This window comes from Chrysoperla carnea, chromosome 3 (assembly GCF_905475395.1).
Source record: "Chrysoperla carnea chromosome 3, inChrCarn1.1, whole genome shotgun sequence".
Classification (NCBI taxonomy): domain Eukaryota; kingdom Metazoa; phylum Arthropoda; class Insecta; order Neuroptera; family Chrysopidae; genus Chrysoperla; species Chrysoperla carnea.
The window spans coordinates 61,567,304-61,593,991 of record NC_058339.1 but is presented as its reverse complement, the minus strand read 5'-3'; the positions used below and the strand labels follow the sequence as shown (position 1 = coordinate 61,593,991).

Here is a 26,688-nt window from a genome sequence, read left to right as displayed (position 1 = left end):
TATTTACGCATTTACGTGTTTCCAAAAATTAAAATTATTGTATATTAGAAAATTATTTAAAAGATAAAAAACATGTGCTGGCATTTTCAAACAATAAAAAAAAATATACACATAATAATTTTTTTTTTTGACAATGGTTGTCTTTTTTTAAACAAATTCTTTATTAGGTACACACAAATCTGTACACAGCTCTGTGTGAAACTTGTTGTTACAGTTTTTAAAGTGAAGAAAATGGGAAGACACTTTGTTGAAAATATAAACACCAACCGGATATACTTAAAACATTCTTTAGACTTTTCTCACACAACATTCTTCTTTAGTTTGCCACCATCAACTTTATACAAATATAGAAGATACAGAAGAGATAAGTTATTTGAATTTTTTATCATCATTATTTTTTGTTATTTTTTTCCTTTATTTTTTTTTACCTGTTTATTCATTTATTGTCATTTTATTTATTTTGTTATATTTTTTTATACTTTGTTAGATCTTAATTAAACATTTTAGTCTTATATTTTATTGAAAAAATATTTTTTCCGTATATATTTTAATGAAAAAATAATTAACTTACCTAAAATCTGACTGAGAATTGTACGACCATCTTCACCAAGACATGCACTACGTGCATCAAATGGATTTGTGAATTGGACAAAAGCATAGCCTTTATGCATTGATATGCCTGTAACAAAAAAAAAAAAAATCTTTATCAAATAATAGATAATTTTAATTATTCATAACTCTTAAGAAACTAGTGTTGAATACTCTCAGAATAGGGCATATTTTTTATTATTTCTTCTGCTTTAAGGTTGTACGAGCACCAAGGCAATTTTAGATTGCCTTGGTGCTCGTACAACAATTTTAGATTTAGGGTTGAAATTATTTGTACCTGATTTTCAACTTTGATTATGAGTTTTGTTATAACTTCATGAATGTAGACAACAACAAAAATAATATTTTTATATCTGCCTTGGTTTTTGAAATATCGAAAACTAAACAATTAAACAAAATTTTCAATTTTCGTTATTTTGAAAATTACTCCAGATATCCAAAATTTTACTCTTTTTTCGTCTTATATTGTCAAGTTATAACATAATCCATTATCAAAATTGAAAATAATCATTTTGTTAACTTATGTTACCACTACTGTACTCATACATCCCTTATAAATCAAGCATAACGGATATTTTTTGTTTTCAATAACGTAGTAAGATTTTCCTTAAATTTAAATAGTTTTTATTGTTAATTTCCATCGACCAGTGTTTGAGCAATCTATGAAAACATATCATCCATCTACTGTTTTACCATAAAACCAATGTTTAATATGCCTACTTTTGAAATCATTTATTTATTAAATAATCGGGCAACTCCCCTAAAATTTTCAGAATTGATTTAGACTTAGTCCAACTGCATATAAAAAAAATCAAGCTTTTTATTTAAAATGGCCTTTTTGTTCGTACATCTTTAATAAAAGCTTATTCATACAACAGAAGAGAACAATCATTTTTCAAATATAAAAACAATCATGATAAAAGACATCAAAGATTTGTTTGTATCTCTTTCTAGTAAAACAAGATTTTGCACGGAGTGCTTATGAAAAATATAGTGTATGACGTCAAATATTTTGTCCGATCTTTCTGTCTAATATCTGTCCAATTAGTAGTTTTAAATGATTTTAACTATTTTAGTATACATATTTTAAAACTGTATTGGCAATATTCAAATTTCGAAGTAATATGGTTTTCTCCTTCTTTCACCTAATTTCAGAGGTGTCTCTCTAATCTTTACCATATTTTTAGCAAACGTGATTTCATACAAAAGACCAGAGTCTATTCGAAATCCTATTTGATGTCCAAACAAAGAAGTCAAATAGACGTTTTTTTGCAATCGAAAAGGCAAGGTGGAATTTTATAAAATGATATCTGTTTGTAAATTTGGAGACGGAAGTGGGTAGGTAAGAGCTTATCATTTTTTCTGTTATTTGTATCTTTATATTATATTTTTATGTCCTTATTTTTTAGTACTTTCTACAGAATTTTTTTCAGTTTCAAAATATTTGAGCTTAATACAATATCATTAAACTTCGATTCGTGTTAAATCACTCATAATTTCGAAAAAAAAATGATCAACAATTTTAAAAAGTCCAAAAAGTGATTATACATTGTTGCTGCCTATCTACCTATTGTACGTACAATTGTTTATGTACCAATTCTCTTTCTAAAGTCAAATACAGAATGGATCCTGAAAACGATAAGAGAACAAATCTTGTTAGTTAGCTTAAATAAAGAGAAAAATTTCCAAGCAAAAAATTCTGAAATCTAAAGGGGGTATTGTATAGCTACTTTAAATTACGCCTCACCGTAAAAACATTATATTAAAAAAATTTTTTTTTTCGGAAAATTATTTCGTTTAACTCGAATCTCTTAGGCAAAAATTGATTGTAAAATTTCCTAACAGAATACCTCTTGTTTAATTTCTGATACAATTAGAGATAGCTATGCCTAGGACATGTAGCATTTATAAAAATAATAAGACATTTTGTTAGATGCAATTTACCGCCTCTACGATAGGACAACTATGAACGTATTTTAATTTATAACCCCTGAACCAAAAAAAACGGGGTGTTATAAGTTTGACCGCTATGTGTTTGTGTCTGTATGTCTGTCTGTGGCATCGTATCGCCTAAACGTGTGAACCAATTAATTTTTTTCGTTTGAAAGGTAAATAAATTGAGAGTGTTCTTAGTTATATTTCAAGTGTAAGTTAGGGTTCCGTATCCGAAAAAACAAAATTCGTGAAAATCTTCAAAATTGGTTTAGTTTGTAAAGGCTTAAAGGAATAACGTTTTTTGTTGGAGAGTGTTTTTAGATATGTTTCAAGGACGAGTTTAGGGTTCCGTACCCGAAAAATTTGTCGGAGGTTTTTAAAATTTTGAAAGTTCACTTGTAGTAATACTCGTCTAATAATGCTACTATAATTTCCTGTCGGAACTATAAGATTAATGAAAAAATTGTTACCAACAAATGACGACTGCTTTTTTTCTTCTATTTCTTAACATTAACGAGTCCGTCAGCAAGTTTCAATGATCCTAAACTTATTATAAGTATTATTAAAAATAATGAATGAGAATTTTTCGAAATAAATTTCGATTTTTGCCAAAATTTCCTTGATCAATTTTTGTATAATATAAATTATTATTTCGACTACCAAGTAATCATCATCAATATTAATAAGCTAATCGTAATTACTCTTACAAAAAACATAAGTTACTCGTTGCTAATTTGTGCAGACCGTCACCAAATTCCTTACTTACGCTATTTATAAGAGTAATTACGATTGGTTAACCCACACTGATGATGACTACTTGGTAGTCGAAATAAGTATTTATATAATATATATAATATTCCTGAACGTTAGGATCCTTTTAAACACCATTCCGCTTTGACCACAAAGGCTTTCGTTTAACATTTTTTCAGTATTTCCTACCTTACAAGATTTTTCCACTTATCGATTAAAATAGTACACCCAGTGTATTTAACAACGATAAGACATACAGAGTAGAATTGCACAAATAAATAGTATTAAAACGATTATTTCAAGTAGTATACGTATGTATGGCATGACAATAATAATATTTGAACAATTTTTATTACAAATTACTTCAGTGACCAATAAACAACATTTTGTATCTGAGAAGACAAACAAACAAACAAATCATACAGTGAAAGGTGTTAAAATGAAATAGAAAATTTTTGTAATCTTACCGAATGGATCAAATTATAGTAACAACTTTGTGTGAAACTGTACCATGACAGAAGCTTTTCGCACAGAGTTTTAGGTAATCGTAAAAGTACACAATCGTTAAGTGCACCTTTTTATAAAAAGAAGGACTGTTTTATAATAATTTCATCGAATTCCGAAACTAATAATGTATTACGACCCTAGGACAGAAAGTAAGTTTTCTTTTTTTAATAAAATTAGGAAAAATTCCGAACAATTTTTTTGCTTTTGCTATGAAATATATCATGGTATACTATGTTTAATCCCAAATTTGTAGCGCTTAAAAATATTCATACTACGAACAATAAATTATGACATTTCCGATTGTTCATCTGTTTATCTAAATGTCCGTCTTTGAACTCGATAACTCAAAAACGAAATGACATATCGAACTGAAATTTTTACTGCGTAGTCAGAACGTAAAAGGTGAAGTTAAGTTCGTATATGAGCAATACAGGTCAATCGGTTCATCTTACGGACCAATCTTGTAACCCGTTAGAGATAGAACGAAAGTTTAAATGTTCCTTACAAAAAATAATCAACTTTTGTTTGAAACATTTTTTTCGTTAACATCATTGTTTACCCGTGAGGGCACAAATTAAGTTAAAAGAAATATAGAATGTATTGTATTAAAGTAGGTATACATGTTTTGTATATACGTATGTGTTTGTTTATTACTATGTACATTGAAGGAGATAGATACTCTTATTCCTTGTGTAAAAGAGTGACTATCTATCTTTACTTACATGACATAAACAACCAAACGATTGCGTCATCATTTGGTACTGTCAATATTTGGTATTTCAACAATTTACTCTGTCTATTGTTTGTTTTAACTTGTCTATAGTAATTTTGATCACGAAAATAAAAAAATACGATTTCTTAATCATTGGACAAGATATTTGTGAGGTATCGATAAAGTCGTATACGATGTTAATCAAAGCAATTTCGATCTATACTTCAGAATAACTTGCCGTACAATCGCAGTACCTTCCTGTTTTGTGTAATTGACAAGAAATTTATAAGCAGTAGGTACAGGATTTCAGGTGATATGTCAAAAAATTCTTACTTAATGATGACAATAAACGAAGATGAAAATAAACGAAGTAACCCCTACAGGTCTTATCAAAGTCTGAAACAAAACTTGTTTTGTGAATTGCCTATTATTCAAAAATCTTGCAAAAGTTCATATCGCACTTTTTATGTGCATAAATGTGCATAAGTATAACTTTAATTTGGCTCACAACGTATATTTAGTAACACTAAAGTCGAAAAAAGCAACAAAAACAAGATAAAAGTGATTGTGGAACCCTAAGGGAACATACCAGCCACAATTCATATATTGAGTTTGTTGGTTCCTCATACTTATTTTTCTATATATCTATATATTCTGTGTACATATATATACAGATATAGATCTCACAATGCAATTCCACTGATTAGATTGTTCGGCGTAGTAACCGATAAATTGGTCTGTAGAAGACGTTACCGTTACTTTATAACATCACAGCCGGAAATTTATTTGCTTCGACTATACACATAGACTTCTCATATATATTTTTTATTTTATATCTTTTTTTTTTTTTTGAAAACCAAACAATTTACAATTTTCTTATAATATTTATGTGATTATATTTTTTGAAAACCTTTTTATTTCATAATCGAGCTGACCGTAGCTAACTCTCCCTAATGACGAGTAAGTTTACTTTTTACTTCATCTGATACTACTATTTACAATACCAGGAATACTAGGAACAAGGTTTTGTTTTTATAACCTTGAAGTTGACAAAAAGCGGCTACGACTAATATACCAGCAAAAATATTGCAACGCTATTTCTTTCACTATCTACTGACTACAATCATTGATTTCAATATAATCTTCGTAATCACAAGAATATCTACGCTCCTGCCTCCATAAGCTAAAAGTTTAGAAAAAATATAGGCTATATTTTTTTGAATTTTGAAAATTTTTGCCTTAAATTGCACAGTTTTCGAAATATTTGAAAACGATAGAAACATTAGGTGATCCTACTCACTTTAACAAAGAGAGCATTCTAGTTATAACTGAAAATCATTCAATATATACCATAAAACAAAAATTATATTTCAAATACTTAACGGAAGTTTCAAGGAATAATTTAGACATTAGTTTAAAGATTGAAATTCATTTTTGGATTTAGATAATACACAAATATTTAAAAAAATTCGTCATTATTTGGGTTTTCTCACCATTTACACATTTTAAATACGGCCTAAGCCTAGAGATCCCAATTTAAAAGCATCATGTTTTCAAGACATTCAGCTATAAATTAAGTTAAAGAAAATAAACTTTTAAGAAAAAGAAAACCGACTTCAAAAGAAAAACTTTTCCAAAACAAATTAATACACATTAAAAAGTAAAAAAATAACGATAATATAATGTAGTTAAAATTATTATTTTTGAAGTCGATGTCAGCCAAGGAAACAACTCTGACAGAACAGTTTGCTACATTAGCATGGCTGATACCGACTACAAAAATAACAATAATTTTAATAATATTATATTATCGTTCTTTTTTTACTTTTTAGTGCATATTAATTTGTTTTGAAAAAGTTTTTCTTTTGAAGTCGTTTGTTTTCTTGTTAAAAATTTTGTTTATTTTGTAATTTTTAGTGAATCTAAAGTACACTAACTAATTTGTCAATAAAAAACGAATCATCGAAATCGGTTGGCGTGATATTGAGTTATTCGTACTCTTATCGTGCATACTTAATGTAAATTTAAGACTTTTATGGTTTTCTCATGAATGCCGTTGTCAAAACTGGATCAAAATGAAGTGGAACCACACGGAAAGCACCAGCTTTCAAACAGATAAAGAATCATCAAAATCGGTCCATAGAGTCGAAAGTTCTGAGATAACACACAAACAAATAAAGTCGAATTGATAACCTCCTCCCATTTTGTTTGAAGTCGGTTTAAAATTGAAATTATATTGTTAAGAAGGAGGGCTTGCTATGGTCAGCTGCTGGACGATAATAATAATCATGTTTGAACTATAATGGTATTGATTTTATCGAAAACTAAATTGTTTTGTTTTATTTATTAAACGAATTTTTATACGAATTTGATTTTGAAAATTTTTTTCTGATCGTCTTTGGCCTTGTATATCTAATCAATTTATATTTTCATTTTTTCTTTTATTGAATTTTATATCAATATTCTATTATATTTCTAAACTCTTATTTTAGATAGATATTAAAACTGGAAATTAAACCATTTGAAAATGGTTTAAAATAAACTGGAAAATGTAACATTTTGCATCATTTGCCTTACTTATCCTTTTTTTGAATTCGCAGGCCTTTTATGACAGGTGTTAACCGTTTCTGAAAATAGTGAGAGCCTGAACTATTTACTATTGTGTTTCTTTTTTATGCAAAGTTTTTTCTGAATTTCTATAAAATTAAAATTAAAGTATATGAGGAATTTTGTTATGACTTTAAAACTTTGAGGTTATTTAATATTGATGGGAAGATAGGAAAGTAAGTAACGAAAGATATCAACTTTAAATTGCCACACACACATGACTGATATTCCCATATTAATACACACTATTAAATTTGCACCTAATTAACGCCCTCGTGAGTAAACAGTGATGTTTACGAAAAAAATGTTTGAAACAAAAGTTGTTTAATTTTTTTATAAGAAACATTTTTTATATTTAAACTTTTGTTCTATCTCTAAAGGTTTACAAGATGGGTTCTACAGATTCAAGACCCAATTGACCTATATTGCTCATTTACGAACTCGACCTCACTTTTTACGTCCTGTGTACGCTCTAAAAATTTCATCTTGATATCCCTTTTCGTTTTTGACTTATCGTGTTGACAGACAGACGGACAGGCATCAATATTTTTAAGCGTTACAAACTTGGGACTAAACTTAGTGTACTATGTATATTTCATATATACTTGGTATAAAAACCCATATCTATACAAAGCAAGATGGTCAAGGCTGTTACTTGATTCAATATAATATTTATGTATATTGCGTTAAACAATACTCTTATTACCTAACAAAGCAAATTAACAGTTGATCAGTTGATTGTTTGTGCAAAATGTACAATTTCACACTAATTCGACAGACTAATGAAGATATATAATAAAATATCAAAATCATTCAAATGTATTGTTGTTATCATAACATTTCATAAATAAGATGTAATAACAGTACAGAGTCATACGAAAACAATTACAATACAAGTGAAAATGAACAATTAACTCAGCTAATTGTTGAAATATCCTGTATATACATTATTAGTTCTTGCACTATTTTTAAGTTGCAAAAACCAACAAATTTATGGTTGCTTTCTCGAAAATTTTTCGGAGCATTTTCTAGAAAACTTTTTTTTGAAACTGTCTCATAAGGCTCTCTAGTTGAAGCTACCTACTAATTTTCATATTTTATAGGTTTGGAGAACATAGATATCAAATTTTTGCACTAATTTTCTCCCTCACGGGAAAGCAAGGATGTTTATTTTTTTATAATGAACATTTTTCATATTTAAACTTTTTTATTTCTCTTACGATTTACAATTTACCTATATTGCTCATTTACGACCTCTAACTCAATTTTTACGTTGTAAGCGCGTTTTAAAAATTTCAGCTAGATATCTCTTCGGCTCTTAGTTTTCGTGTTCCGATTTCATCAATATTTCTAAGCATAACAAACTTGGGATTGAAATTCGTATACCTTGATATATATCATATATACAAGGTATACAATAATAATTCCTCAATTCTTATCAAGACCTCATAATATAATTTTATAATATTTCAAGAAGAGTTGATCGGAAATTGATTTCTTTTACAAAACCGGGTCCGAAATAGGCTGTATAAGTATTTCGATAAGGATTAGAAATGAAAATTAATGGTGATGTTGTCAATAATCAATATTACAGAAACATTTTATCTAAACATATTATCTGCCTAATGCGGGTTACCAACCATTATATCATTCGTCATTAATAGTAAAACAATTGAAAACATGGTCCTTAAAAATGTTGTCAATTAACTCCGCATTTCGTAGAACAAACTATACATAAACCTTTTGATGCCATTTTTTAATCAAAAATTGCTATGCAAATAATCCTGTAAGGACAGTTTTATTTTCAATATCTTACGAATTCTCCCTATAAAATATTATCAAATACAACCGACAATCCCAACTCATCATGACATTATAATATAATTACTGTATAATTATTGGTAACCCATTATAAATACAATATAGTTGATAATTATGGTATATGTAGTTATTTGAATAACAAATACTTACAATGTGTCCCAGTCTATCTGTCCTCATATTTGGCAAATGAGTGGTAAAACCATTCGAAAACTATTATTTTAACCCCAAAATTAACTAACATTTATTAATTTTTTTTAAGGTCAAAATAAAGTACATATATGAGTTTCGCGTAAAAAAAAGATAAATTTAAGGTTTCTCAACAATAAAATAAATAATAGCTTAAAAAAGTAAAACAAAACGCTTTTGTAATTAGCGTGGGGTGCTAGGTTTCAATTACTTTTAACCGAATAAAAAAAAGAGTGGTATATGTTTGACCGTTATGTGTGTGTGTCTCTTTGTCTGACTGTGGAATCGTAGCGCCTAAACGGAGAAATGAATTTTTTTTTGACAACTTTCCAAAACAAAAGCAAATCGATGAAAAGGTCTATTGAACCAGGTCTATTTTTTTCCAAACTGAATCGATTTTGAAGATCATTGCCAATTTTTTGGGTACGGAAACCTAATCTCGCACTTGAACCTAAGAACACTCTCCGTTAAATTACCTTTCATATGAAATCAAAAAAAATTAAAATCGGTTCATCCGTATATGTGCTACGATGCCCCAGACAGACAAACACACAGACATACACACGTAGCCGTCAAAATTATAACACCCCTATTTTTAGTTCGTGGGTTAAAAACAATAAACGAATAAGCTGAGACACGTATTACATATTTAATGTTCTAATCCAATCAATTGTTTGCAATTTCGATTATTGTTTTAGTTTTGTTTATATTATATATATTGTAAAATGATGGTATGTATATATTCATATAAGCTGGATTTATACATATGTATTTATAGAATATATAATGATTCCATGTCTGTTTGTTTTAACAATACACTTGAGTTTAAATTATGTAACTAAGTTCAAATATGTATAATATTTATTAACAATAATTTTGATTTTATTGTTTAAATGTCGTGAATTCGATATTGCCAAAAAAATATAATAAAGTTTAGGACTTCAATTTTATTCTAACACTAGCTAGCTAACCCTGCGAAATACTTACCGCCTAACAGTCGATTCTTTATTATTATTATTTTTTAATACTTTTTACACGAATGGCAGAATACTTATTCTATATATTGTAGATGCACAGCAAAGAGACGTTTACATTTCAACTGATATTTTGCCACAGATAATTTACATTTTACCATAGAAAATTTGTTTTTGCGTAATGTTACAATAGTATCAATATTGATAAATATTTACATTAATATTTATACTATACTAACGTCAATCAATTGTTTTGATTTCCCAGAACCCCTTTTCTAACACTAAATTTTGTTGGTATGGTAATAAAGTTGAAATTGACTCTAAATGATTATTACGAATCTTCTGTATGGGAATATAGAAAAGTGTTGTTTTTAGACTTTTTCAGGCAATTTTTCTCATCAATAGAATATCAATAAATATTAGTGTAAGCTTGTTATGTGGACTTGTTCACAGGAGTAAACACCAATTATCCGAACAGCGGATTTAAATCAAGAGATCAAATCAGACGAATTAAGTTCACATTCTTTAAATATTATAAGAAATATTAATTTTTTACAAAATTTTTTTTAATCACGTCCGCTTTGGAAATATTCCTACACAAAATTAATAATGAGATCGCTGAATATTAATTTTAAATTGTTTGAACAGACCAGTTTCAATATGCTGTTAATAGGGAACATAATTACAAGATTCTATTTTTTTAAAACTCTGAGTGATTTAAATACCATTGTTTGTCATGAAATTGTGCAAGATTTTGACGTAGTCCCGAATTCCGATGGAGTTAATAGATGACAATGCATTTTTATAAAAGTATGACCTTTACTTAACATTTAAATAGATATTTAATTAAATAGCCAGTACCGTGTATGATCGAGCTTTGCTCGGCTTTTTTGAGTAAAAAAGACACAAATTTTATCACTAATATAAAAACCGTTTAAAACGTCTCCATGCAAATGTCAATTTGGATGTCCCGGTAATGTACTTAATTCGTTAACTACGATATACACCAATAGATATCAGGAAGAGTCATATTTTGAAGTGTATGTTTCAGTTTTTCCTGAAAACACGGATAAAAAGACGTTTTTTTTTAAATGAAACCTAGCTAGATCGACTTTTCGCCCCAAAAAAACCCTGCATACTCGTTTTCATGAAAATCGTTGTTGCTCGTTTAAATATATAAGACGCATGAATCACTCATGCATGTCTACGTTTGATAGCTTGAGGTGCTTCGTATAAACCTGGATATTTTTAATTGAGCGCGTCGAGGTTTTACAAAAAATCATGTATGAGTAGGAAAATATAAGAAAAACCTTCTTTTAACAAAAATTATTTTGTACTTGTTAGTAGGTACAGTAAAAGTTTTTCTCTAAAAAAGTATTTTTTATTTAAACTTATTTTACATTAATTTTTAATTTTAGTCGTATCATTGATTCTCTCTTGGATTTTTATGGTAACTACACAAAAACGTCTAAATTTTCTTCTAAGTTTAGAAATGTTCCCCACAAAATAAATAAAAAAGAGAATATAAGTTATATCTGATATTAAATTTTGTACCGTCTGATATTATTAAATTCCCAAAAAAATATCAAGTTTAAAAAGACCATAAATTCAAGACTGTAATAAAGTTGTTAGTGCACCAGATTAAGGTAAATATTCTTTTATGAAAAATAAAAATTATACTTTGAAATAAAACTGAAATATTTTATAATATATAAAAGTGTATAAATAAATATATATACATACTATAAGAGGATAGATAGGTCAAACATATATATTATATATACAAAATATGTATAAAAACATTTTATTTTATATGTATTTACTGGATGATAGTTTTATAGTAACTCGAAACTATTAATACAGGTTACCCTAAATATATTTATGTACCGAATATTGATGGTAGATATAATGTTATATAGTGTATAACGTATATACTTACATACCTAGGTAGGCACACATACCTGTGTATAATATCACTACTGAGTATTATACATTAAAGCATTTATATAGAGTGTTTGATATGGAGGTTTTTTTTATAATAATGAGAGATTCATTTGGATGTACTTTTTCTAAAACTAAAAAAAAGACCAAATACGGATATATATATATATATATATATATATATATATATACTAGCGGCCCCGACGGACGTTGTCCCGTAAAAACGTAACTCCAATTCATGAATACCTATACTACGTTTAGCCTGTCCGCTAAACCCATCCCGCTAAACCCCAATTTAACTCCTATTTATTGGAGTGGCCTGACCTTCGACCTTTGGCCTGACCTTTGATAGTAGAGCTCGCTGCGCTCGCATATGGCTCTAATAAATGCCTATTGACAATACCTGAATACTATTAAAAATACATAGTACACATAGTATACATAATGTGATATGATTTATATGCGCTCCCACCATTTAATGAAATTTCATTTTTTTGGTACGGAGCCCTCAAAAACAGTTGTACTGGACCAAATTGTAAATCTAAACTATTCTCGAATCTCCACGAACACACACAAAAAATTTCATCAAAATCGGTCCAGCCGTCTAGGAGGAGTTCAATTACATACACACGCTCACAAGAAATATATATATTAAGATATATATACCTGATAAATTATATATATATATATATATATATATATATATATATATATATATATATATATATAATTTATCAGGTTTATTTATCATCTCAATTAGCAAACAAAGAAACAATTTTTTTTAAAATAATTTTTAGAAAAGCTCGAAAAAAATCCACTGTTTTCGACAAAAATTTTATTTTGTGATCCATAAGTCAACAAGCAAAATATCCGTATTTGGTCGGAAAAGCAACTTAAAGAGATTTAAGATCTACCATTTAATAAAAAAACAACAACAATTTGATGTTTTTTATGAACCAATGGAATCGTCGGTTAATATTTAAACGTAACTGTCAATAATGACCGTTTCCAGCTACGTGCCTAGATACCGGACTTTTTCTGAAATTGAAGCCCGTGATCACCAGGACATTTGGTATCAACAAGACGGTGCCATTTCCAAAAAACTACGTGAAACTATGACTTTATTGTGACAACAATTTGGTGAACAATTAATTTCGCGCTTCAGACGAACGAGTTGTCCGCCTAGATCCTGTGGCATTACACTCGTAGATTTTTTCTTTTGGGGATATGTAAAGTCCAAAATCGGGATTTGAAATTAGAAGCGTTATTCGTCAAAGCCCACTTGAAAATTGAAACTATAGAATGGATCATATTAACCACAGTTATTAGTCTAAGATCCGAATTAGGGTCGACCTTCACCCATCTGCTTACCGAATGAATGATATTTTTTATGAAGTATAAAATGTTAATAAATATCCCTGTAATGGGTTGCCTAAAGAAATGCGGTCAAGACTACTTTTAGTGAAAATATCAAGAGTAAAATCTTTTGAAATTTTTCTCTTACTTGCATATCTATCGAATTTTGGTCATAAAAGTATGTAGCAGCTCAATAGTAAAAGCCATAAGAAATATGCAGCGGCTGAATTGTCGATTTTTTCATTCTCTATTATCCCATATATACAAGTTAAAAATAGTAATTACGTGCATCTGTTAATTCATTGACTCGCATATCTAAATGAATATTTGTTAATATTTTACATTTCATAAAAAATAACTTTCATTCGGTAAACAGATGGGTGAAGGTCGACCCTAACTCGGATCTTGTACTATATGGGCATAATTTCTTCTGTAAAACTAATTCAGAAATTTCATGATAATGGTTTTATAACAATTTAAAAAAAATTGTTTTCCCTAGTTCTAGATTTTGATCACAGTACCTTCTATTAAGTGAACGAGTATTTAACCTCGAAGCTACACATCTCAATTCAAATGCAATAATTAATATTATTGAAATGTGTAAGCAAGTTATAGAAAGTCATTTTCATCTTCTGGGAGGTTGATGGTGAGCACAGTAAAGGCCGGGGCCGCACTTATATGAACAGTTTTGTTTCAAAAAATTTAAAATATATAAATTTTGATAAAACATACTGTATAGAATATAACAAGTTTAATAATATATATGTATAGTACTCATATTTATATATAAAATATAATGTTATATACTTTGTATATGTTTGAGGATATAATTCTGTCGCCATTTTAATGAGATTTTGAACAAAATGGGGTTAAATTACTAATTTAAGTTTATATTTTAGTTAGCTTTAGCTTTACTACACTTCTGGCTGCTAACAAACTCTAGAATAGTGATATAATATGTATGTATATACAAAACCTACCTACCTACCTATCTGCAAGTTATATATTTATATTGTGAGCAAATGTATGCATATAGTTGGTGTTGGTAGTGTTGTCGTGTAATAGAAGGATCTAGTTTATCATGAAATATAATTTATTTTTACCTTTAAATATTATAAATTTTAGTTTTATATCACTCACTCATTTATTTTACAATCTACAAGATTCGTGGTTCATTTTATACCCTTTACTGTATATATTAAGTATAGTGCCAAGTTTGTAACGCTTAGAAATATTAATATCTATCTGTATGTTTGTCCCTACGTGAAAAACGAAAATAGATATAGAACTGAGATTTTTATGGCACACGAGTAAAAAAAGGTTTGAAGTTCGTAAATGAGTAATCTTATCTTATATATTTAAACGAGCAATTCTTGTATATATATATATATATATATATATATATATATATATATATATATATATATATATATATATATATATATATATATATATATATCAACGATCTTGGAAATGGCTCCAACGATTTTCATGAAAATGAGTATGTAGGGGTTTTTTGGGGCGATAAGTCGATCTAGCTAGGTTTGAAAAAGTCGATCTAAAAAGGTTTGAAGTTCGTAAAGGAGTAATCTTATCTTATATATTTAAACGAGCAATTCTTGTATATATATATATATATATATATATATATATATATATATAATAAGTCGATCTAGCTAGGCGATAAGTCGATCTAGCTAGGTTTCATTTATCAGAAATGTCCTTTTATCCGTCTTTTCATGAAAAATTCATCAGACATCTATTGGTGTATAACGTAGTTAATGAAATACAATGCAAATTATAACATAACAAAAAGGAGGCGTTTGAGTAGTCTAAAGTGAAAAATATGACTCTTGCTATAGGATAAATTGAGCCATAATATATAGGACTCATCTTGTAAAGCTTAAGAAATAAAACAAATGTTTAAATGTTAAAGTTGTTTTAAAGAAATAAACAACTTTTTAAAAATTAATTTTTCTAAATATCATTGTTTTCTCTTGAGGGAGAAAATTGGAGCAAAACTGTGATGTCCATTTTCTCTAAGGCTATAAAAGGTAGAGAGTTGAAATTTTTAAAATTTCAACTCTCATTAAAAACATTAGAAAAATGAAAAAAAATTTCTTGAAAATACTGGAAGCCAATTTTTCTAGAGAATACTCGAACAAAAGAAATGTGTTGGTTTCCTACACTTATATAATTTATTTATTAATAATAGTGCAAGTACTGATATTCAGCATTATCTTTAAATCGTGTTTTAACGAATAACTCAGTCAATTGTTTGTTTGCACTTTTTAAAATATAAAAATTTTTTCTTTTTGTTTGATGCCCGCTCAAGAGTTCTTTTCATAATATCTTACATTAATGCTAATGTATGAACGCTGAGCTGCCGTTAATGAAAGTAGAACAACTATCCTGAATTTAATCAATAGTAAACATTATATTTAGCCTTCGTTAGTAAAAGTATATTTAGCAAGAACCATTTTCTAACGATGAAATAAAATAAAAAATTAAAAAAATTTCAAATATGTTTTTATACCATGCATATATGTAATATGCAAAGTATACTAAGTTTAGTCCCAAGTTTGTAACACTTAAAAATATTAATGCTATGAACAAAATTTTGATATAGGTGTTTATAAAATCACCTAATTAGTCCATTTTCGGTTGTCTGTCCGTCCGTCCGTCTGTCTACCAACACGATAACTCAAAAACAAAAAAAAATATCAAGGTGAAATTTTTACGGCGTACTAAAGGCGTAAAAAGTGAGGTGAAGTTCGTAAATGAGCAACATAGGTCAATTGGGTCTTGGCCTATGGGTCATCTTGTAGGACCCATCTTGTAAACCGTTAAAGAAAGAACAAAAAATTAAATGTAAAAAATCTTCCTTTCCAAAAAATAAACAACTTTTGTTTGAAACATTTTTTCGTAAACATCACTGTTTACCCGTGAGGGCGCAAATTAGGCGTAAATTGTATAATATGTATTATATGGGGATATCAGTTACGTATGTGTGACATGTACACTCACTGTCAGAAAAAGTGCCAGAGTTAAAACATTCTAAGCGTACGCATCATATGTTATGTTATAATAGTAACACTTAGAATGTTTTAAAACGAGCATTTTTTGTGACATTGAGTATATGTATATGTTTCACGTGATAGAGTAATCAACACTGTCTATGCATGGTATTTCAACAATTAACTTAGTCAATTGTTTGTTTTCACTTGTTTTTTTCTGAATATGACTTTTGTTGCCAAAATATCTTTTCATAGGCTAAATTCTAGACGAATCATTTTTAATCAACTCTATAACTATTTTTTTCTGAAAATGGCTTTTGTAGACAAAACTTCTTTTCGTAGGCTAGATGAATCAATTTTAATCAACCGTTTAACAGAGGAATGAACGTTCTTTGTAAATGGAATATGAAAGAATATAACGATAAAAATATATTCTCAACTGCATCTTAATACACTTTAATCCATAAATTTATTTTGCAGCTGCTTTAAGTAAAAATTTAGATTTACTTTATATGTATATACAAAAACATTTACATTTTTAAATTACGCATACGAATATTACACATAAATATTACTTAAAACTAATTACAATGACAATGACTCTATTACATACAGGATCATACTTTAATTCCTATTATAAATAGTAATTAAAATCATTATATAACCTAATCAACCCTGAAGAAACTTAAATTATAAACTTTAATCTTCTAATTATAGAGTTGGAAAACATTGCTTGCATAGCATACATACAATCATAATATTATATGTGATTATAATCATAATTATTAAGCGTTTTATTTATTAATTATTAAAATAATATCGTGTATAATTATGTGCATCTTATCTTGTAAACTACCTATATAGTCAAAAAGAAACTTAAATATTTTATTAATTCTATTCCACACAAGCTATTATTATACCCAAATGAATATGGATTTACCACTTTCCCTTAATTTAAATTTATTAAATTTTTTAAAACACTAAAATAAAGAAGATCAGTTTTGTTAGGAATCGCTTTTCAGAAATTGAGTAAAATATAAACTTTTTTTTTTAGCATTTGAATTGCATTTTACTTTATGTATCCGTTTTTAATGCGTAGGTACTTCTCGATAAATATTTTGTTGGTATATTGTTTGAGTCGGGAAAATTAAGGTTTTTGTGATATTTTTCGATTGGTGTTAGAGTATTCCAACATCAAATGCATAAGAACTCTATCCTTCTATTGTGGCTAGAAATGTATTATAGTATTCACGGAAGTAGAATTTCCATGCTTCATGCTAGCTTATTTTGAAATAGCTTAAGCCTATTATATCATACTTTGATAACAATAATCAGCTCAGTTTTGTACACAATGTAATGGCAGATTCAAGGCATTGAATAAAACAATTAAAGAAGAAAGGATATACCCTTCAAGTAACTTTGAAATTACCTCTTTGAGAAAATAGTAGTACATAAATCAATCAATCACTAAGTCTTATCGAATGCTGATCGAAAACATCTTATCACTTTTAGTAACATCTTATCACATCTTATCATTTTACTTTGTTAAAATACATAACTCCAAATTTAAATTATTCCAAAAGGAGAATGAGTTACATTTACTTTTTTCTTCGGCTCAGAACAATTAAATATTCAAGAAATAGTATAGTTTACTTTGGGAAACATTTTCATTAAACAGAAACTTCAATAAAGGCACCGACGGTTTTTTAGCTTTCGATCGACGAGAATTTATAAACTCTAAATAAGATTCAGAAATTTGAAAACATGGATGAAATACATAAATGGAATAATGGAAACTCAAAAAAACCTCACAGTAATTTTTCTAACAAAACAATTTTTTTGAAGTTGAATTTTTTCATTTTATCTTGATTATAATAATTATACAGGGCTTGTATACGTTCGTATACAATGTATACATTATTCGACTTGAAAGAATAAACATATATCTATATTTATTTCAGTTACCATAATTTATTCTATAGAAACTACTGAAAGAAAGTTGTTTAAAATTAAACTTTGAATAAAAATCAAATATTTAAGTAATAATTTTCCTGTCTGCAATGTTTTGGAAGTTAAATTTGGTTTGAAAAACGAATATAAGATTTCAGAATTTATACGTTAAAACTTCTACTAGAAAAAATATAACATATCTCGGCAACCGCGTTTTAAAGCTTTAGTGAAGTAAATCATTTAAATCAAATAAAATTCATTTTTATTTCGATCATAGAACCTTAAAATAACATAATGTACAGGGTGTTACATTTAAACAAATACAACTTTGTAACGTTTCGTGTTTTCTTGACATCACGTGTATTACTAAAATAATTTTAAAATGTAATACCAATAAGACTCCATCTATAGCAAAATTTTCTTAAAATCAAGCAGTTTAGTCGTAATCTTTCAAGTCGAATAGCCTGAAAAGCCCTCTATATTTTTGAACGAAATTTATATCTAATAAAAAATATTTATTAATATTTAAAAAATTTTTATGATAATTTATTTACCTGCTAATCGTCCATAACGTTGAAACATTCGTTCTACATCCGTTTTTGAACATTGGAATGTATTTAAATTTCCAACAAATACACGTGAATTAACCGCCTGTGGGTCTTGTGAATTTGTCTGATTTCCTACTTTACTCATCTTCATTATGATGTTGTGTTGTTGTTCTATTGTTGAATAATCTGCAACAAGTTGTGAATTTACTTAGGTAAATAGACACATGTAACATACATAAATAACAAAACATTTTCAAAATATTGTATATGGGGTGTTTCACTTTAATTGCTACAGATTATTAAAAAGATACACCGTAAAAACTAATTAATTTATACGCTTACCAAAAATTAAAATGCGAGTAAAGATCCAAAAACTTTAAAATTTTATTTATCAAATAATCATTCTTTTATACGGCCTTTTTTTACCAAAATAAATTATATATTTCTCATAAACCTTACAGAGAATCGATATGAATTTTTCACAAAAGACCCAAGGGTAATTAATTAATTAATCAAATTTTGAATTTTTGTTATCATTTTCAAATCATTAAGGAATTTCGATACCGTATATTGAATGTGATAGGAAAGATTAAAAATATTATTTATCAATTAATCATTATTTTGTACGGCGTTTGAGAAAAATTCATATCGATTGTGTACGGCTTAGGAGAAATTAACTATCAAAATCAGTGTTTTTAGCAAAAAAAGTTTTTCATTTTTGTGCACAGTTCTTACTTTTGGTATGATAATAAAGCTTTAAACTTGAGCAATATTGATAAAAATTATTTATGTAAATGATAAAACGTTTTTTAAAGCATTTAATGAATAAAAAACCAAAATTTATTGCGACTGCTTGATGTATCACCATGTAAAAAAGTTTTTTTTTAATAATTAATTTGTTGTAAACGGTTAAGAGAATCGACTTGAAATTTATACAGAAGACATATAAAGTACTCATCAATTGAAACATAATTTTTTTGGTAACACTTTCGTTTTGGTGCCGAAACACCATAACGGCCACAAAGTAAATATAGATAATAACAAAAATTGAAGTAACCGAAACCAAATTTCAGGATTTGTACTTTAAATAAACGGTTGTCGCTAGAATTTCTAGTAGTTTGTTGTATAGGAATCATAAAAACTTAGCCAAAACTTATGGGGGCTGCTAGGGTGTTTATTATGGGAAACATACTTGTGACTTAAATAATTTCTACTACTATCAAATCGAAAAAGGTTTTGTGATGTGAAAACATCACAAAACCTATCTATGAGTCCCATAGCTTGAAAAATCGATACCAGGAATGAATACTAATGATCTTTTACAGGATCTATAATATGGTTGACTACCGCAAAAAATGTAGCCATACAAATGGCTTTTAGAGCATGTATTGAAATAATTTGGGGCAATGTTCACCATGGGGAAAGAAAGAGACAATGGAATACAATTAAATGGCTATAACAGAAAACCACTGCCTCACAATTAGGCCCAGCAAAATTAATGGAGGAAAATCTGAACTAATTAAGTTATCGATAAAAGACATGTGAAGCTTTGAAAAACGTTACCATTTTTAACTTAACATGAAAGCGCCGTTCTGTTCAATAATTGCAAACCAAAAATTGCATCAATCTAAATATAAAATCAATAAAAAGTTACCAATTTTCAGAAAAATGCTCATCATACCTAGAAAAACGATTCTAGCAATTTTTTGAAAGAGGCCTGCAATATGAAATGGGAAAATTTCTCTCTTTTTCCCACCCACCCTAAAATGTTTTCGAGCTACGGGCTTATCAAAGCTACGAATATAATATAGTTTTATAATTTGTCTAGGAAATTGACTTTCTGTGAATCTTTTTCAAACCACACTCAAAATGATCTTCAGATCGTTCTGATAAAAAACTTTCCTGGCCACAAAACTTCTCAACGAGTAGTTTTTGAGCTACGGGCGATTAAAGTACACATATATTATATTGACATCATTTATATCAAAACCTACTGAAAAATCAGCAGGTTTTGATTGTAGGATTACGAAACATTCTGTATACTAAACATGTAGACTTGAGTGTGGTTTGTGTTCTTTAAAATGTAAACAAGTAAATGCAAGAACATCGCATCGAGGCAAATTATGATTACATTTTAATGGGATGGTAGTAGTAAACTAAACAATTTGTATTGTGGGCACATAATTTGTGTTGCATAGAACCAACAGCCCGTACAACTATATATTTTTGATTAGTTTTTTTATTGTACTAGACATAAAAAATTAAAATTGTTCAGTCGATGAATGGAAGAATGAACTTAGAGATGTAATGAGGGAATTGTATTACACATTATTACCTAATCTCAAAAAAATATAAGGCTCACAATAAGACCCAATAGCATAATTGTTCAATCAATCAGTGTAAGAAGTCCTCCAACAAAACAAAACGAAAAAAGGTGATGTATAAAGTTTCACAACAGAAAAAAAACACGCCTGAAATATTGAAGCAATCTTGGTATTTGATAGCTTTCTAATGCAATTTGAAGAAATACAAGCAAATACACTTAAAAAAAGTTTCAATAAAGGTATGATGTATATACAACGTATGTAGATTTATATTTTATACATAACAAAGCTGTGCTCGGCAATAAATATAAGTTTTTGCATCGATTCTTAGCTGAAGATGAAACATGACTTAAAGCACTTACCATCTCTTTACACCTGAGACAGAACGGATAAAACAATGAAGTGAAAGAAGAGAGCAAATTCCATCAAGTGGTAAGTCTAAACATTAATTTTTTGGAATGTTCTAGTTTTAAAAAAAAAGTCAACGGCGAATTAATTATGCATCAACAGAGCTAAGATAAAATATTAAAAGAATTTCTTGCCAATTTTTGTGTATCACATGTAAGGATTAAAAGGTGTTCGTAGATGTTCCTTAATTCGAATATCATCTCTTTCTAATAGTTTGGGAATATTCATTTTCTATTTTTTTTTTCAAACAGCATATTCATAGGGATAATTTCAGGGGAAAAAGGTGGACAATTCATCAACATAATGTACCACTTCAATCAATAGACATCATGATGGTCCAAAGTCAATCAATAGAAGATCAAATTGTTTCCACAACATCTTATCAAAGATACTTTTGTTACCTCAGAACCTTTGACTGGGTGAACCGATTTTGATGATTTTTTACTTTTTGAAAGCTGGTACTTCTTGTGTGGTCCCATTTCAATTTTGTCCAGTTCTGACAATGACATCCATGTGAAAATTAAATAAGTCTTAAATTTGCATTAAGTATGTGCACAGAAAATGGAATAATAACTCAGTATCACGCCAACCGATTTCGATGATTCCTTTTTAATAACAAATTAGTTAGTGTACTTCAGATTCACTAAAATTCATAAAATAAAAAACTTTTGATAAAAAAAAAACCGACTTAAAAAAAAAAACAGTTCAAAAACAAATGAATATGCACTAAAAAGTAAAAAATAACGAAAATATAATGTATTTACAATTATTGTTATTTTTGGAATCGGTGCCAGTCAAGTTAATGTAGCAAACTGTTCTGTCACAATTGTTTTCTTGGCTGACACCGACTACAAAAATAACAATAATTGTAACTGAATTATATTTTCGTTATGTTTTACTTTTTTGTGAATATTAATTTGTTTTTGAACTGTTTTTTTTAAGTCCGTTTTTTTTTTGTTTTTTTTTTTTTTTAATTTTTTTTTTTTCCCATATGTTTTGTTTTTTATTAATAACAATCTTTATTTTAAGCAAGATATCTATTTTATCCTTTTTTGACAATTTGAATCAGTACTACATTAAACCTTTTGAAAATAAATTGTAACATGGTTAATTTTTAATAAAAACATGGACAATAATAGTTACTTTGGGTTCTTATATATACAGAAATGGATTGTTATACAATGCACATATAAACTTTGATATGTACATAATATATAATATACCTACTTTTTATTATACAGGATGGTCAAACCAAGAACATTAGGGTTTCATCAAATGACAGATAACGTTATAATAATAACAATTTCAAAATACACTTTCAGGAAGTGTCTTTTCTAGATACCAATTGTTGAAAATTTGGAAACGAAAATATTAGTACATGAGACAGTATAAGATCGATCTTCATCTGATAATCGCATAATTTTTCACTCTTATCATAGTTTCGAAAAATGTTCGCGGCTATTTTTAATTAAATTAATTTTAATCAATTTGATTGAAAGGTTTTTTCAGGCAAGTCAAAACTATTACTTTCATAATAATAGATCTGTTTAGATCTGTTCATACCATATGAACAGGTAAGTCAATAAAGGCAACTATAATGATTGGTTAAAAAATCGAAACTGGTATCAGAAGGTAGAAAAAATAATTGCAAAAATAATGGGATAAGCTTGCTTGAAAAAACCGTTCATGAAAAAAAATTAATTAAAATGAATTTAACTCAAAATAAGCATGAACACTTTTCGATAGAAAACTATGATAGGAGTTTTTTAAAATTAATAAAATTTCATAAAAAATATGTCTCACTGGTTATCAAATGGGTGAAAATCGTCCTTATACCGTCTGTTAGATCATATATTTTTGTGACTACAGCCAAAATGTCTACTTAGAAAAATTAGAAAAATTTGATTGTGTGTACTAAGGGTCTTTCATCTTTTAAGGGTAATGAGAATAAATTTCAAAACCAGTGGTAGAAATTTTGGTACGCCATCATGCTATTTGGAAAAAAAACTCCTAATGCCCATGACTTTATTACAAATATAATAACGAAATATAATAACCCATGCTTGTAGCATTACGTAGCAAATTTCCAATTATTTTAGGCAGTCATTTTGGCGATATTATCAATATAATATCTTTTTTTCTGAAATTACAATACAAAGAATCACGAAAAAGACGTTTTCCTGATTAACTTTAATTAAAAATGTAATTTACCATTTGAGTACGGAAGCCTAAATAGCTCACTTTCATTTTATGAGAAAGTGGCGCTACACTAGCTTATTTTTTAAATGTGTACTACCCACAAGTATAAAACCAACTTTTTAAAAAGTCACTAGTTCACTTTCAACAAGTGGCAAGTTTCACTTGTGGCATTATGGGAACAAACTTTTTTGATGTCAATCGGGGATGTCTGTCCTTTAATTAGACACTACCGAAAGTGCCTGGAATTATTAATAATTATATGTCCGGATTTAATAATAATATGATAATGTTTATAATGTGTCGTATGTAGTTAGCTAAAATTTTCTTTAGCATTAAAATCGTTAAAAAATATAATTCTTTAATTGTTGATGTTTTTCTTTTCCATCTGCACATTTCTAATTTCTAACCTTTAAAAGTATTATTAAGTGTTTATTATGACGTTTAATTAGAAATCTGCACATGACAAAATACCGACATCTTCAAAAAGATTCGTTTCCATAATGCCACAAGTCACAAGTACACTTGTTGAAAGTGAACTAGTGACTTTTTTAAAAAGTTGGTTTTATACTTGTGGGTGGTACACATGTAAAATATAAGCTAGTGTAGAGCCATTTTCTCATAAATTGGCAGTGAACCATTCAGGCCTGCTGTTTGAGCTTAAATCACCTTGTATACCAGTATATGTACCAAAACATTGAAATAGAAACAATTTCTATATAAAACAAAAGATCATCGTTGTTGTTTTGTACCCGTATAACGAATGTTTCTAGAAACATAATGTTATATACGACCTTATACTAAATACATGTAAACAATACAAATATATATTTTCAAGAGAATTCATATATAGGTATGTATGGTACATGAACCGTGATTCAATGGCACTTATAATGTAAATAATTTAGTATACATTCAACCGGACTAAATATAGTAAATATTTATTTAAACAATATTTACTAAATATATGGTAGGTGTGAATCATTTGTTTTAAATGTTACAAATATTAAGAGTTTTTACACTTTGATTTATGTAAAGGTTAATGTTTTATGTAATATGTAACTTTTTGATGTGTAGGATGAAAATACGTGAAAAATTACTGTTACTCCAGCCTGAAGTCATTTGGATAATCTAATATTATTGGTATTTAAATTTATTTTCAGTAATATCAAATAAGAGTTCAACTACTCCTTCAAAAGGCCAAAATAAGACAGGTATTTTACCAAACTTAACACATTTATAAAACTTTAGGCAATTCCTAATTTATCAAGTGTGGCCATCGAATTTAAACCATCCATGATAAAAAATATACCAAAAATTATAGTCGCCATGTTATGGTTTTCAGTTTAAGACGTTTCATGGTTTTTAGTTTAAGACATGGCTGCAAGTTGTAAAACTTCAGAAACATACTTTCCCTTGTAAATAATACCCTCCTTGTCTTGCTGTTTCCCCAGTAAACACAATAAACACATTTGACTTTTAAATTTCTCCCCTACCCTTATGTATTTTCAAAGCCTGCTAAACTTTTTCGTGTATGCAAAAACTGAATAATAATAAGTTCCGCAAATCTCTCAAAATTGACTAACTACAATTGCCTATTTTTCTGCATTTCTTATAAATTGGTAAAAAAAAAAATAACTTTCTATAATAATAAATTTCTTTTCATTTTTCCTGGAAGAAGTTATTTTTATTAAACATTAAATATAAAACGTTTAATTAATTTATTTAAATCTATAATGCCAAAAACATTGGGAAATCAATCATTTTCAAAGTGAAAATAATTAACAATGCAGCAAAATAATATACCAATCATCCGTCAATTTTAAAATTCCGTACCAAAGATGATAAAGAGTGTCAATTTATATATTCTAGATGAAAGGTTGATATTTATAGGCACATTGAAACGTTGTATATTTGTTTTCATGTAGGTACGGTTACACAACTCCTTTCTAAAGAAAATTCTCAGTAGCGGGATTTTTTCCTTCGAGGAAACCGAATAACTTTTGATTGTGTCTTTAACGTTCAAATTCATGGATAATAAGAAGATAATCCAATTATAAAAACAAAAATCATTTTTCCCAACATAATCCGGGTATCTGTTTTTTTTTTTTTTTTTTAAATCTTGAAAATTTACGAATTACGCCAAGTGTCGAGAAAATAAAAAGCGACGCCTGCTTAACGTTTCATCTGAAGTGAACCATTTTCCAATTTTTATTTGTTGGTGGAAGCGCAAGGAAATATTTTAGGCAACTTTTAACTTGTTCACTCGTGAAATGACTCTTTCTAGGAATGCAATTAATTGCAATATAAGATTAGCAAAACAATTGGGTATTAAATAAAAAAGGAATTTTTCACAGTCTGTGGAATGATATATTAACAATCAAATTGTGCTTAATTAAAATGCTAGAGGTATGCGGAGTATAAAATTCCAATTCCGTCCGCGGTATGTTTAGGGTAGCGGGTGCGATTCCCGCCGTCGCAACATAATTAATTTAATTAATAGTTGTGATGGGCTGGTGTAGTGCATGGTATATGCAAGAAGTAGGTGCATTTAGCCTCTCAAATTGAGGAGCTGATAAATGAAATTATTAGCGGAAAGATGGTAAAACACATATATGGTGTCATAATGGGCTCTATAGCCTCAGTGTGTCCTTCGTGGACAGCCAATGTAACCTAACCTTACCTACGGAGTATAAAAAAACATACTTTTGATTCTTTTCTATATACTCGAAAAAATTTATACTAATAGATACTTTTATATATATCTAGAAAAGGACTCTTACCGCTTTGTCAAACACAGCGTATTGAATCTGTAATTGATAACGAATGTTTGGGTACCAATAAAAC

At 28.2% G+C, this 26,688-nt stretch overlaps 1 protein-coding gene across 2 annotated transcripts in view; it reads right to left on the bottom strand.

Moving 5' to 3' along the window:
• LOC123295632 (uncharacterized protein YBL113C-like) overlaps nt 1-26,688 on the bottom strand; it is a 276,979-nt gene that overhangs the window by 115,215 nt on the left and 135,076 nt on the right. For both annotated transcript variants that reach the window (XM_044877048.1, XM_044877049.1), the window contains exons 4-5: nt 18,920-19,099; nt 572-679 (exon numbers count right to left, since the gene is read on the bottom strand). In XM_044877048.1, coding sequence (XP_044732983.1) covers nt 572-679; nt 18,920-19,099 — 288 coding nt within the window. The remainder of the gene's footprint in view (nt 1-571; nt 680-18,919; nt 19,100-26,688) is intronic.